The 13,262-nt window shown below is 45.2% G+C and overlaps 1 protein-coding gene across 2 annotated transcripts; it reads left to right on the plus strand.

Moving 5' to 3' along the window:
• The first annotated feature begins 471 nt into the window (after nucleotides 1-471).
• CDKN2AIP (CDKN2A interacting protein) lies at nucleotides 472-5,415 on the plus strand. Of its 2 annotated transcripts, none has more exons than XM_071743258.1 (3): nucleotides 472-812; nucleotides 914-1,044; nucleotides 1,782-5,415. In XM_071743258.1, the coding sequence occupies exons 1-3, from the start codon at nucleotides 589-591 to the stop codon at nucleotides 3,374-3,376; spliced, it is 1,950 nt and encodes a 649-aa protein (XP_071599359.1). In that variant the 5' UTR covers nucleotides 472-588; the 3' UTR covers nucleotides 3,377-5,415. The 2 variants fall into 2 exon arrangements, with proteins under 2 accessions (XP_071599359.1, XP_071599358.1); XM_071743257.1 differs by having other exon boundaries at nucleotides 473-812; nucleotides 1,779-5,415.
• Nucleotides 5,416-13,262: the final 7,847 nt, after the last annotated feature.

Genomic DNA, 13,262 nt, shown 5'->3' on the forward strand with positions numbered 1-13,262 from the left:
CAGGATGGGGAAGCAGGCAGTCTGCGTAGGCTCACGGCAGCACCAGCAGCTCTCCAGAACCTGACACTGCTCCCAGTGTGAGCCCGAACACAACAACTTCTGTACGATACCTGCACGGGCGCTGTGAGAAACCTCAAGTTTCAGGTACAGCGTGGAAAAAAATAAAAAATAAATTAAAATTAAAAAAAAAAAAAAGCCTGCCCCAATCCGCGGGCCGCAGCGAAGGGGCAGGGAAGGGCCTGAGGTGCAGCGTGTTGTCCGGCACCGCCCGCCCTGCGCGAGACGCTCCCCCTCCCCACCGCACCCTGAGGCCCCGCCCCGGCCCCGACCGTTACGCCGGGCACGTGCGGCGCGCGCCCCCCCCTGGCCCCTCCCGCTCGCTCCCTCGCTCGCTCCTCCCCTCGCGCGCCACAAAGCCGCCCGGGGCGACCGAGGGCTCCCGCGCGCGCCGGTTGTGAGGTCATCCCGCGCGGCCGGAAGGAGCGGGGCGGGGCGGGGCGGTTCGGTTGTTTCCGTTGAAGGGGCTTGAGGAGGGCCCCGCGCGCAGAGCCGGGGCAGGAGGGGGCAGCGGGGGCGGCGGTTGCGGTCATGGCGGCGGGAAAGGCGGCGGCTGAGCCCCTGGGGCGGACGGCGGAAGAAGTGGCTTGGGCGGAGGCGCTGCGCGGGGCTTGCGAGCCCGAGCACCACTGGCGGCACCGCCGGGAGTTCCTGCTGCGCAACGTGGGGGAGCCGCCGGCGGCGGGCAGCGCCCAGCTCCAGCGCCTGGTGTCCCTCTCCATGGTGTGGGCCAACCACGTCTTCCTGGGCTGCCGGTGAGTGCGGGCCGGGACGGCGGGCCCGGCGGGGTGGGGGGCGGCGCGGCGCGGCGCGCTAATGGCGCCCTTCTCCTCCTCTCCCCTTGTCGCCCCTGCAGGTATCCCCCACAGGTCATGGAGAAAGCGCTGGAAATGGCTGAAGGTATCCAGGTGACTGGCGCGCCTGTCCGCACCACGAGAGATGAACTGGTTGCCAAGGTGAAGAAAAGAGGCATATCAAGTAGCAATGGTTAGCAGATCATAGCTGTGACAATACTTAGGAGTCTAGAAAATGCTTGTTTTGAATGTTTGCTGTTTACCTCGGGCTTAGAAAGTAGTCAAAATAATTTAAAGTTCCTTATTAATTCTTTTTCCCTTTTTCTCCTATTTTTCCCTCATAATACCCATTAAGGAGATGTAATGCCCAAAGTATTCCTTTGGTAATGGAGAGCTCTTGTTTTGAATTCCTATAACTGGTGCACTTTAAGCTGATTACTTTTTAATGCAATGTAGACTCTTGTACTTCAGGTTAAATGTATTTATCTTTTGTTGTCTTAAGAGGTAGTCAGAGGTTGTTGCTTTGTTAAGAAACTTAGTGTTTTAAAGAAATTATTAAAGTGCTATTTTAAAAGTATTTTTATATACTAGTAGACAGGATACACAGTTATGGGTGGGTTTAGTTCGGATACTCTCTTGAATGTGCTCCAGTTATTTTTTTGTTTGAGCTTCCAGAATACAAATATGCACTTGCCTACAAGTCCCCAGTTAAAAACTGAAATCTTGTACCTGAATATTTTTAATTTTTTTGTCAAAAATATTAAAATGTTCCAAAATAGTAGGTTATTACTTGAAGTTGCAGGTCAGGGTGCATTCCTAATACTTTTAAAGTTCAGAGAGATTCTTGCCAGAAGTTTTTAGAAAGCAGGCAAGTTGTCTCTGGATACCTCATAGTGTAGAGGATAACATACTTTACTTGTTTTTCAGAAGGGCTAGAAGAGCCCCCCAAGAAGCAAGCTGTTGAGAAAAGCAGAGATTCTAAGGATACTGGAAAGGATGTGAGAACAACTAAGGCAGAAGCCCAAAAGGAAACCGAGAGCCCATTGCCAATAAAGCAGGAAAAAGATACTAGCAAAGATCCAGAAAACTCACAGGCAACTTGTACTTCAGACCAGGAAATGGTCAGAGCCTCAGACACAGAAACAGAAGGAAAACCTGCTAATTCTGAAAACACTACTGAGCAAAATACATCTTCTTCTGAAAAAGAGTCAGGAGAGAAGCCTTGCTCAAATCCACCTAAAGAAAGCAAGTTTGAAAATGTGCCATCACCTGAAAAGAAAGCGACAGTAAGTGCAGTGCCCCTGGCTGCCAAGAGCACCACACAGGCAGCAGCAGCGTCAGTAGCACCCGCTGCCAAGAGTGCCCCACAGGCAGAGTCAGTGGTGGTGCCACCAGCTGCCAAGAGCACCCCGCAGGCAGAGGTGGTGGCAGCAGGAGTGCCACCAGCTGCCAAGAGTGCCCCGCAGGCAGAGGCAGTGCTGCCAGCTGCCAAGAGCAGCCTGCAGTCAGAGGCAGTGGCAGCAGCAGTGCCACCGGCCACCAAGAGCACCCTGCAGGCAGCAGCACTGCCACCAGCTGCCAAGAGTACCCCTCAAACAAGCGCTGCGTTGCTGTCTTCCAAAAACCAAGCGAGTGCCCCAGCATCAGTGCCCAAGAGCACTGCTCAGGCAGGTAGCTCGCTGCTGCTGGCCCCCAAGAGTGGCACCCAGGCAGGCAGCTCGCTGCTGCTGGCCCCCAAGAGCGGTGCTCAGGCAGGCACCTCACTGCTGCTGGCCCCCAAGGCTACTGCTAAGGTGGGCTCCCCGCTCCTGGCCTCCAAGAGCAGCGCTGAGGTGGCTGCCTCGTTGCTGGCTGCTCGGAGCGGTGCTCAGCAGGGCTCCTCGCTGCTAACTTCCAAGAGCAGTGCTCAGGTGGCTGCTTCATTGCTGGCTGCTCGGAGTGGTGCTCAGCAAGGTCCCTCATCGCTGGCCTCCCGGGGGGGAGCTCAGGCAGGTGCTTCCCTGCAGGCTTCCAAGGGTGGCTCACAAGCGGGCGAAAGCCCCGCCAAGGCTTTGTGCAAACCATTAACCAACGAAGATGCAAAGGAAAGACAACCTTTTTTCAACAGACTATATAAAGCGGTAGCCTGGAAACTGGTTGCTGTTGGAGGCTTCAGTCCTAATGTAAATCATGCAGAACTTCTAAACTCATCTATTCAGTCTGTAAAAGCTACATTAGATGTTGCTTTTGTTCCCCTGAAGGAACTTGCAGACTTGCCTCAAAATAAGAGCTCTCTAGAAAATATAGTATGTGAACTGAGGTGCAAGTCTGTCTATTTGGGTACTGGCTGTGGTAAAAGTATGGAAAATGCCAAAGCAGTTGCTTCAAGAGAAGCTTTAAAATTATTCCTCAAGAAGAAAGTTATTGTGAAGATATGTAAAAGAAAATACAAAGGTAGTGAAATTGAAGATTTGGTACTTCTGGATGAAGAATCAAAACCTTCGAATTTACCTCCAGCTTTAAGAAATCCTCGTGAGATCTTGTAGGGGTGAATCACTATTTGTACTGCGTATAGTATTTCGACACAAGGACTGAAGGTTAATTTTGTATTTTAAAAATGCAGGCTTCCAGACATTTTGTATTTCTTTCTCAGTTTTGCAAGACAATAATAGTCCTTTTCACTTGGTAGCAATTGTATAAAACTTGTTAGAGATGACGAGTGCGCATTTAAAGGTATGCCTTAATATATAGCACAATAGTGTGCTGGTTTATTTGCAAAATAAAATAGTCTACCTAATTCTTCTATTTTTAATTAAACGATTAAGGTACAATTTGCTGTTTAAAACCTGACAATTTTGTAATTCTTACGATTTGATGGCAGTGTGCTCAATTGTCTACCATGTCTTTTTTTAGCCACATAGAAGTATGTATATAGGGACCATCATTATTGAATGATTGGAAGTCATTTAAAAATTTCAATCAAAGAGTTGAATCATCTGTTTCAGGTCTGTTGTTCATAATGGTCACTGTTGGTCATACTAAGAGAAAATAGTTGGTTGACTTTTTATGGGATGTTTTCATAACACGTGGAATATAAATGTCATCCTAATTCCCTTTAGCATTGTACTAGCAGGTTAGATCCCATTTAGCCTTATACTGGCAAGTTGTCCATTAGCAGTCAAGTCACAGCTGCTTCAGCCACCAAAACTTCTGTAAGCAGACTTAATTTATATTGTGAAATATAATTTAGTTTTTTCAAATAAACATTAATTTCTACACTAAGCATATTTTGACTGCTGCTAAGACAATAAAACCTCTGGGATATGCTTTTATAGTACATGGGTTTTGGCTATTAAATATTCCAGCCATTTCAATAATTTTTTTCAACACCTTAAGAGAAGCTTTACTTCAAGTGGCTTCAAGGTGTGTTCCCACAAGGACAAGTTGTTTTCTTTGGATGCGTAGTTGAAACACTGTAAAGTTGATAGAGTGGACCTATAGAATATCTACTACTACTTTGGTCATAAGGAATGATAAAGATGGCTTCTCTATGATGGAGACTGCACGTGTATTGTAAAGCGTTAACTCTAATTGAGCCTGGGCTTTGCTGTGTTTTTATGCCTTGTACAGGATGGTTTGATGCAAAGGAAGTGGGAGATTACCTTTTGTTTTCAATGTTACAATACTGCATAAACTGCATGTTTTGATATATTGGATAATGACATGTAATTGTAAAAACATAATGTCTTCAGTGCTATTTTGAATTAATCTTGTCTAATTACAGTAGTTAGTGTTATTTAATGGAGACCTTACACTTGACTGATGGATCTATTGATTGATTACTAGAGCAGTGAGTAGGAATTCCTGGGATCTCGGTAGTATGTGTCCACCTAAGGATTTCAAGTTCTGTTGTGATTTTGGGACTAAACCACAGTGGCATTGTTACCCTGTACCCTATGCGATTTTGAACAGTTGTGGCTGTCCAGCCCATAGCACCTGAAGCCTGCAAGGTGCTCGTGCTTCACGATGCCCAGATGAGAACTTGCTCTGTCCCTTGTGCATCTGTGCTATTGGCTACCTTTCTCTCTCATTAGGTTTCTCAGGAGTTTCCCCTCAGTGTTTCTGAAGCGCCACCCAGCGTTGAGAATACAGTGCATTAAACTGCGTCTCACATGGTGTAAGAATTGGTGTGTGCTTCTGGTGCAGAGCAAGTTTTATGCTGGATTCAGGAGCTGTGGTATTTGTGCCAGGAAGTGTGAGATCTATTTCCAAATCCTCACCCTGCTCAGGTGGAGGTGCACAATGGCCATTTCTGCGGGGCAGGAGTCGTGTCCTGTGCCCTCTGCAGTACGGTTGTGTTGCAGTGTTAAAGCCTGTGTTTCTCACAAAGTGAAGCTCACGTTATTTACTGACCTCAGGGGGGTGTTGGGGTAACTGTGTTAAAAGGCTGGGGTGCTAGATGCCTTTTTTTAAAGTCCTGACTTAAAGCTTACTTTTTTTAACAATTTTTGAATGTTATTCCTCTTTGATGTTTGGTTGTGATTCATTAAAGGACAAGTCTAGCTACTCTTAATAGAAACTGAAAGCTGAAGTGTGTTATTTTTATTTCACGTTCTGCACGGAAAACAGTTCAACAAGCAGATTCCAACATACATGTAAATGTGCATTAAGTATTTGAGTGAGCATTCATTAACATTTCATTAACCCTAAAGGAAGAAACAATTGCCAAGAACTGGCTGTGGCAAGAAGCATCTGTGCAGTCCCGTCGGTTGTAAAACCCCACGGTCTTCCTTCCAGGTACTTTCCCGGTCTGTAGCAATTTGAGTTCTGGACTTTTAATTGCCAGAGCTTGCTTAGAAGGACCGACTCGAACAAATCCACTAACCCCGTAAGCGTGCAGGATTCTCCCAGGAGAACGAATGAAACCCGCCAACGGAAAAGAAAACTGACCCCGGATTTTCTGCGTGAGTCGGGGAAAGTGCAGTCATTAAAACTGAGCCCTGTTTGCCCTGAGGGCAGGGCTGCCAGAACAGCGGAAGGACGTGCGGTTGGTTCCTGACGAAGGGCTGCCCCGCCGCGTTTGCTGTTGGCAGGCGAGGAGGCTCACCCCGAATCGGGTGGCCCTGGGCGGGAGCTCTGTGCCGGGCCCAAGTAGGGTGAGGAGCCGCGGGCACAGCCCGGAGCCCGCCCCGCGCAGGCGCTGCCGGGGGCGTGGCAGGGGGCGTGGCACCTGGAGGCGGAGCCGCGGCGCTAAATTTGCCTAATGTATTCCCGTGGCGGTGCCGCGCCAGAGTCCCCACAGTGGGGTCAGTCTCGCGTCTAGGGGACCGTGGAGTCCTGGAAGAGAGGTCGAGATGGTCTGTGCAGCGTCTGCGGAGACCAGAGATGACAGAAGTGGAGTAGAAACTCCGCTCGCCCTGCCCTTGGGGTCTTCCCGGCTGCCGCGCGATATAAACCGGCGGCGATCGACCACGAGAACGGGATGTTCTGAAGACCTGCTCGCTAGGCCACGAACGGAGGACACTGGTTCCTCATGGGCTCTTGCGCCCGCCTAGGGGAAAGTCCCCGGACCCCAGGCAGAGAGTGCCGGGCGCTGCTGGCGCCCCCGCTTGCCCCCACCCTCACGCAGACCTCCGCCGAGACGCCCCCGGGCCGAGCGGGTGAGCGAGGGGCGGGCTCTCGTCACGGCCACAGATACGCAGGTAGTGCGCAGGCGCACTAACAGAACGGGGCTCACTCTCAGGCCATCCTCTTTTGCCGGGCAGGAACCCCAGCACCGGAGTACCGGGAGGAAGGGCTAGAGCCGTATGCGGTGCCGCAGCAGGGGCTCTTCCCGACTCCATAAAGCAGGAGGCCGGGTGGCGGTATCTTTTCGCGTTCGTCCGCAGCCCGCAGAAGTCACTCCCCAGACTCTTCTGCATTTGCTGCTATCAATGTGGCAGCACACAGCCGCCCTTCTCCAGAGAAGCAGTCACTCCCGCGCACTTCGTTGTGCAGAGCGTACCCCCGTTTACCTTGCTCACCGGGACCTCCTCGGAGAGGGACAGCACTGCAGAGCCACCAGCGTCACTTACCCACTCCGGGCAGATTCTCGTACTTAAGCTCCCTGATAGTGGCCAAGATGCTGCAGCCTGCAGCAATCGGGCGTTTAAGTACTGGCCAGGCCGGCAAACAGAACCGATACCATAGGCAGTGCCATTCTCACCTCACACACGCTAGGGAAGTAACACATCACCATGCTGGACTCAATGGAATCAAGCCGTCTGCTGCCCTGCAGCCACGTTTGGTTTGAAATGTGACCAAAGAGCACATGTCTGTCAGAGATCCCCAAAATAACGTCGAGCGAAGGCATCTCAGACCCAAAAAATGTGATTAATGCTGCTCTGGCCCAAACAGCATCCAAGCAGCCCAGAGCCAAACTTCCTTCTGGTTCCCACCCTCTCAGTGTTGGTGAAGCTCCAGCGGTGATCCCAGACCTGCTGTAGTAGCAGTGACTTCCTTTTTGGTCAAGCGACAGGCTCATGGTCCAAGTGTAGGTACAGCACAGTGTGCACACCCCGCTGGTTTCCAATGCATCACAACATTCTCCCAGCAATACCCTCAGGGTAACACCTCTTCAGCCATGTCAGACCCCTGCACTGGGCATGGGAAACCAGTGTGCAGAGCTAGCTATGACAGCTCTGACTGCTTCACACAAGTTGTGAAAAGGTGCACAAAGGGTTAACAAATCACCTAGCTTGGGTTGTCATTTTGTCTACTGTCTCAGCCACTTGAGTGCCTTTCTTTTCACTCATAATTCTTCGTGTTATCAGTTACATGTGGGTGGAAAAAAAGAGATTTCAAATTAAAATACTATCAAAGAACCCAACCCAAACAACTAAACTAGGGCACATGCTCTATGAAGTACTGGGGCTTTTTTGGATGAAAACATGTAATGAAATCCCAGTGTCCTACTTTCACTTGCTAAATAGGATATATTCAAGGCTCTATGAAGCTAACAGTTCATGAGCTGTCATCCCTCTGTAGTGCAGGTAGCAGGTAGCACCTGCAGTACAGGCTGACAACTGCAGACAAGCTTGTGTAGACAAGCTGAAGCTTGTGCAGTGACTGATGTGGGTTTGTTTTTCTTTCTTGGCCCTAAAGGCTGCACTATAGCACGCTAACAATTTGGGCTGGTTTTCTCTAGCCTGTGGACAAAGCTATCTAACTTGCAGTTTACAGTTAATGTTACTCATCAAATTTCCTAATGGTAAAGAATACACCAAAAAATCAAACCCACCTTGATGACAATGAGAGACATGGTCTAGTGCTTCACAGACCGAGGGGGAAAAAGTCCACATTTGAAAGAGTTTTTATGCTGTCTCTCTCCTTCACTAGGCAGATCTAGCCCACAGCTTCCTAAGTTGCAAACTACATAGGAAACAATAGCAATATCTGTCTTGCAGAATATTTTTAAAGCTTTTCTTCCAGCTACAATGTGCAGTTTTGCAATGTTTTGCATAGCGTATGATGTGTCATACTCTTTGTTCACTAAAAAACAATCGTCTTGCAGCAATTTCTGAGCCTTCTAGATGATTCTGTTAGTTGCCACTAGCACAGCAAAGGCATTGCCATTAACAGGTCATGTGTTTTTAAGAAAATACTGTAATTTATGCTTAAATTATTTATGCTTTTTACCCTTGCACCTTCTCCCACCCTCTTCATTTTAAATCTGCTGTCAGAAGGTTTAAAATTTTAGGCTGTGATTAATTCTTCTCTTCCTCTCATGAATTTAAGCCTGCAATTTCACTGAACCCCTGTGGTTACAGGAAGAGTTACTGCATGTGGCTGAGCCATGGGTACTTGCCAGTGTAGAGCTGCCCTGAGTGGAGTGTTAACCTGCACTTGCACATGACTATTGAGACATAGGGGTGGCCAGCTGTAAATGACATCAGAGGTGTCCATCTGCACTGAAGACACATTCACATATTGAATGCTCAGAAAAATGGGGCTTATGCTGATACCTGGTAACAATTTGAAATAAGTTGTAGTCTAACTTGAAAATGGCACATGACAATTTCTGAGCACAACTGCCTGTTGCTGAGGCAATGGAAGACTGGGTTCCAGTGGTTACCAGTGAGGTATTTTCTTCCTCAAGCAACATTCCTGCAACTAAAAATGCATCAACTCTCGGAAAAAAGTGCACTTCAGTTCTATAGATAAGTACTCCTATTTGATAACTTGAAGTGGGGTACTGAAAAATTTGCAAACTGAAACAGCAAATCCCCTATGAAACACATAATAGAGGTGACTTGGTGCTACAGAGTTATTTTGAAGTTATGAAACTACTTTCTGGTTCTATCTGCAGTGACTTCTTGGTTCCACTAATACTAATCACTTGTACTAGGTTTAGATAAGTAGATTCCAAAGAGAAAAAAAAACAATCCACACTAGGAGGGAAACGGAATGATGTTGCCTCCTGATTGGTACGGAGCTGTAATGACACATGCCAAAACTCTCTTCAGGTTTTCAGGGGAAATATGAAATTCATAAGTGGTAACTATAGGTGTGTAATTACTCCAGTTCCACATATGGAGTGGAATTCATTCAACCTGACACCTGTGACAACACACCTGGACTACCCTTAGAGTCAATGGAGACCTTTTTAGGGCAAGACCTATTCATGCCAAGATTCTCTCTCATTCAACGTATTTGTTCAATCCTGAAACTGCAGTCTGGAATTGAGAGCTTCCTAGCCCACCCTCATCTATATCCTGAGCATGATATTGCATGAATGTCCCATCAGCCAGTTTGGATCTGTTGCTCTGGCTATGCTCCATCCCACCTTCTTGTGCACCTGCACACAAGCAAAGCATGGGAAGCTGAGAAGTCCTTGATTTCTTAGCAAGAATTAAGAACTTTCAACATTCTTCTCCTGCCAAATCCTACACTAAATCCAAAACACAATGATTTTTTAGCTGCTAAGAAGAAAATTAGCTCTATCCCAGCCAAAACCAGGACATTCCCACCTTTATTCCTGAAGTGTAAAGGAAAATTAACATCCACATGCAGGAGACTATTATGAATGTCTTAAACTGCTGAAACTTCCTGCAGGTGCACTGCCTGCCTCCATTTCACAATCTCAATTACAAAGGTATGATTATGTATGTTTGTTCCTCACAAAAGGAACAAGTAAGAATGTGTTTTTCATTTGACCTGTGCTGAGTAGCAGAATGACAGACAGGATGTATGTCAGAGTGTTGCTCAGGAAAGAGCACACAACCCCCCTTTTGTTTATTGTGGGCAAAAGGGGCTTAGTTCTTTTCCATTAAAGTCACCTGGATTCTTCCATTTACTTGAATGGAAAAAGATCAAACTTCGGGGTTTAAGTAAGGCAATAAAGATGGTTGCCACACATTTTCGTAAGATTAACTTGTTTCCATGCCTCACCTGGTTTCCCTAGACACAATCTGCACACCTGAATTCTTTGGCATGGCAATTTGCTCTGGAGCCAGAAAGCAAATCCACTGATCAGGTATGCTTTAAAAGAGTAGCTGAGGAAGAAGAGTCCTCTCCTGTCTGAAAATTGTTTTCTGGAGAGGACAACAGGGTTATGTTACTTACAACACACCAGTATGGAACCAATGTTGTTATGTAGAAGTCAAGTTTTTAAACTTTCTCACCTTAGGCATATCAACTTCTCAAAGTGCTTTTGGGTACAGCCATGAGATTATAGTATGCAAGCTGAATGGGAAGAACTGTAAAAACAGGTAAAAAGCTATTACAGAACAAAGCACAAAGTAAACTAAATTTGCACACTTTACTCCATTTTTCACTCTGCTTGTGGTGACATAAACCCACCAGTCTGAAGAAAAAAGATGAGCTGGATATTGCAGCTGCCTCTTTCCCAAACTAATACAACTCAACTGATCACCAATTCGGGCTCAGGAAGATATTTCCTTTTAGAGCATATTGGCAGAAAGCTTGGAACTTCTGCAGTTCTTGAACAGATGTTTGCATTTGGATGAGGAAGAACATGTATCTACTGATCAGTGCCAGATGTTTGTTACTTGGTGCTAGAGACCACTTTGATACAGCTGAGAATGAGGCTAGCTGGGAAAAAAACCCATGCCAGTGTTTTCAAGAAATATATACTATCTTAGTTTATCACCTTATTGAAATGACCTGATGCTAGTCTACATCTTAATTTTTAGGTGTCTTACCCTTGTGTAAATGAAAGAGAACAATAATAATAGTTGTTTCCATATTAAGTTCCACCAGATAAATCAAGGAAAAATCTAAAGTGATGATGACCTTTTTTGGATGGCCTGATACTAGGGAAATTTTCAAAAACAGCTTACCCATACATAATACTATCTCTATAGCTCTGGCAAGGATAGTCTCTTCCTGGAATATCTCCTATATTAAGGTCAACTAAGGCCCTTCTATACAACATTTCTATGGCCTATAGATCTCTTCCACTCACATTTTTAAAAGCCCATCTGAATTGTACTAATTCTTTCTTTTCTTTGCACTTCTTGGTATCTTGATGAATTCTTCATCCTCTTTATCCCATGGAAACCAGAGAAGCATACCTACTGAGAAAGATATCTCATAAAAAAATCAGTTCTGTTCCCCTTGCTTAAAAGAAGTAACCTGTTACCATCCTTTGAGTATCTCCATTAAAAATGCTAAGTAGGTCTTTCACAATTACAGCCCATGATGGACTTGTCCTCATCAGTAATGCTGCTTTTCAGTGAAACTCTTCCTGGGCTACCAATGGAAAGTTGAAAAAAATATAAACAACTTATTTACTACTAGTCAAAACAGGACAGGAATCAGCTATGATCTGAGGACATAAAATCAAGATTATGAAAGATGAGAGGCAAAACTTTAAATGGGGAGAGTAAGATTTGGATTAAATCCTTTGAAATATTTTATCATAGTAAAGTCTACAATATAAGGAAATAATCTTCCACAAAAAGAAGGGGAATATTATGATTGGGACTTTTAAAACTATAAAACTATACTGGAAAATCATAAACAAAACTGTTTGGATCTATTGTCCATGAAAAGGGGGAGCAGTTTAGAGACATAAGTAAATCTAAATAAGTGGAATATAATAAATTTGTGTACCATTTTCTCTTGGAGGACAACCACTGAGGTGAGTTTTATACAATACACACTAATAACACATCCCTGATATCACTGTGAATGTCAATCTCAATCTGACTGTTCTCCCCTTAGTGGAAAGTGTTGGTAGAAATGTATGGTCATTCTGCCTGTCCATTTCTACAAATAGCAGGGATTTGCTCCACCATGCCTCCTGTTATCTCCAGATTAATCTTTCAACCAGTCATCAAAAGAAGAGACATAGTTGGGTCACAGAAGCTACCAGCCTTCAAATCTGAGTCCAATACATCAAAATTCCCCAGTGCTTGCTCCTGCCATTTTGAGGCATGATTAAACCAGAGAATCCAGCCTCCTATTCTTGCTTTCCTCCTCCCTGAGGCTTCAAACATGCAGCAAGCTAAAGCTTCTTTTTCCTAGGGAAATCTGGTCTAATGTCACAGCTGCATTCTTAAGACTACTCAAAATTTAATTCTTTATTTTAGAGTTTGAAAGCAGCAGACATTTAAATTCAGAAAATGTTGGCTGATCTCTGCTGTACCTTAGATACTGCTTCCCCCTTGGTGACGAACAGCGAGCTTTTAGCTCAGAAACCACCTGTAACAAGTGCTATGAATTATTCCCAAAACATTTTCCTGGCTATTTCATTACCAACGTGGCATATGTAGCTTCTTGTTCAAAAAAAGCGGTGCCAAAAAGTTATTTTTAAATTAACAGCTAATTGCATTAACATTTAATTTTAAATACCATGTTAATTTTTAATGAATGTTTTTCTTTTATTTTTCTGCTCTGTGGGGGAAATCTCTATTTCTCAGCTTTATTTCTTCATGAGATAGCAGAATGATGCAGCCATTCAGTTACGATAAGCAGAAACACACCACCTCAAAACAGCCAACATCTTGCTAAAGATGTTAGTAATCCAGCTCCTTCTAAACTGGTACACAGGTATTGCTTTTTGCCTGCACATTAAGTGCTGTCTGTTAATATTATATGAAAGAATTAAATTGATGAGGCTTCAGTAACTCAAAAAGTGACAGCAATGAACATCATACAATAAAGTTTTGGTGGTTTACTGCTGCTAGAAATGAAGGTAACTAGATTATTTTCACTTTCTAAATCTATTTGTGCAAAAATGATATAAGCAGCATAAAATGATCTGAGGTTTAATTTTGTTAATCTGAGCCATCACTATACATTAAAAAGGAGCAGGGATTTTAAGATGAAGGTGTACTCCTAAGAACACAAACACATTGAGAGCTGAGACTTCCTGTTTTCTTGGCCAGAGTGACATCCATGTAAGTGTTTTGAAACTACTGCCTACGT

The sequence above is a fragment of the Heliangelus exortis genome, chromosome 4 (assembly GCF_036169615.1).
Source record: "Heliangelus exortis chromosome 4, bHelExo1.hap1, whole genome shotgun sequence".
NCBI classification, from domain to species: domain Eukaryota; kingdom Metazoa; phylum Chordata; class Aves; order Apodiformes; family Trochilidae; genus Heliangelus; species Heliangelus exortis.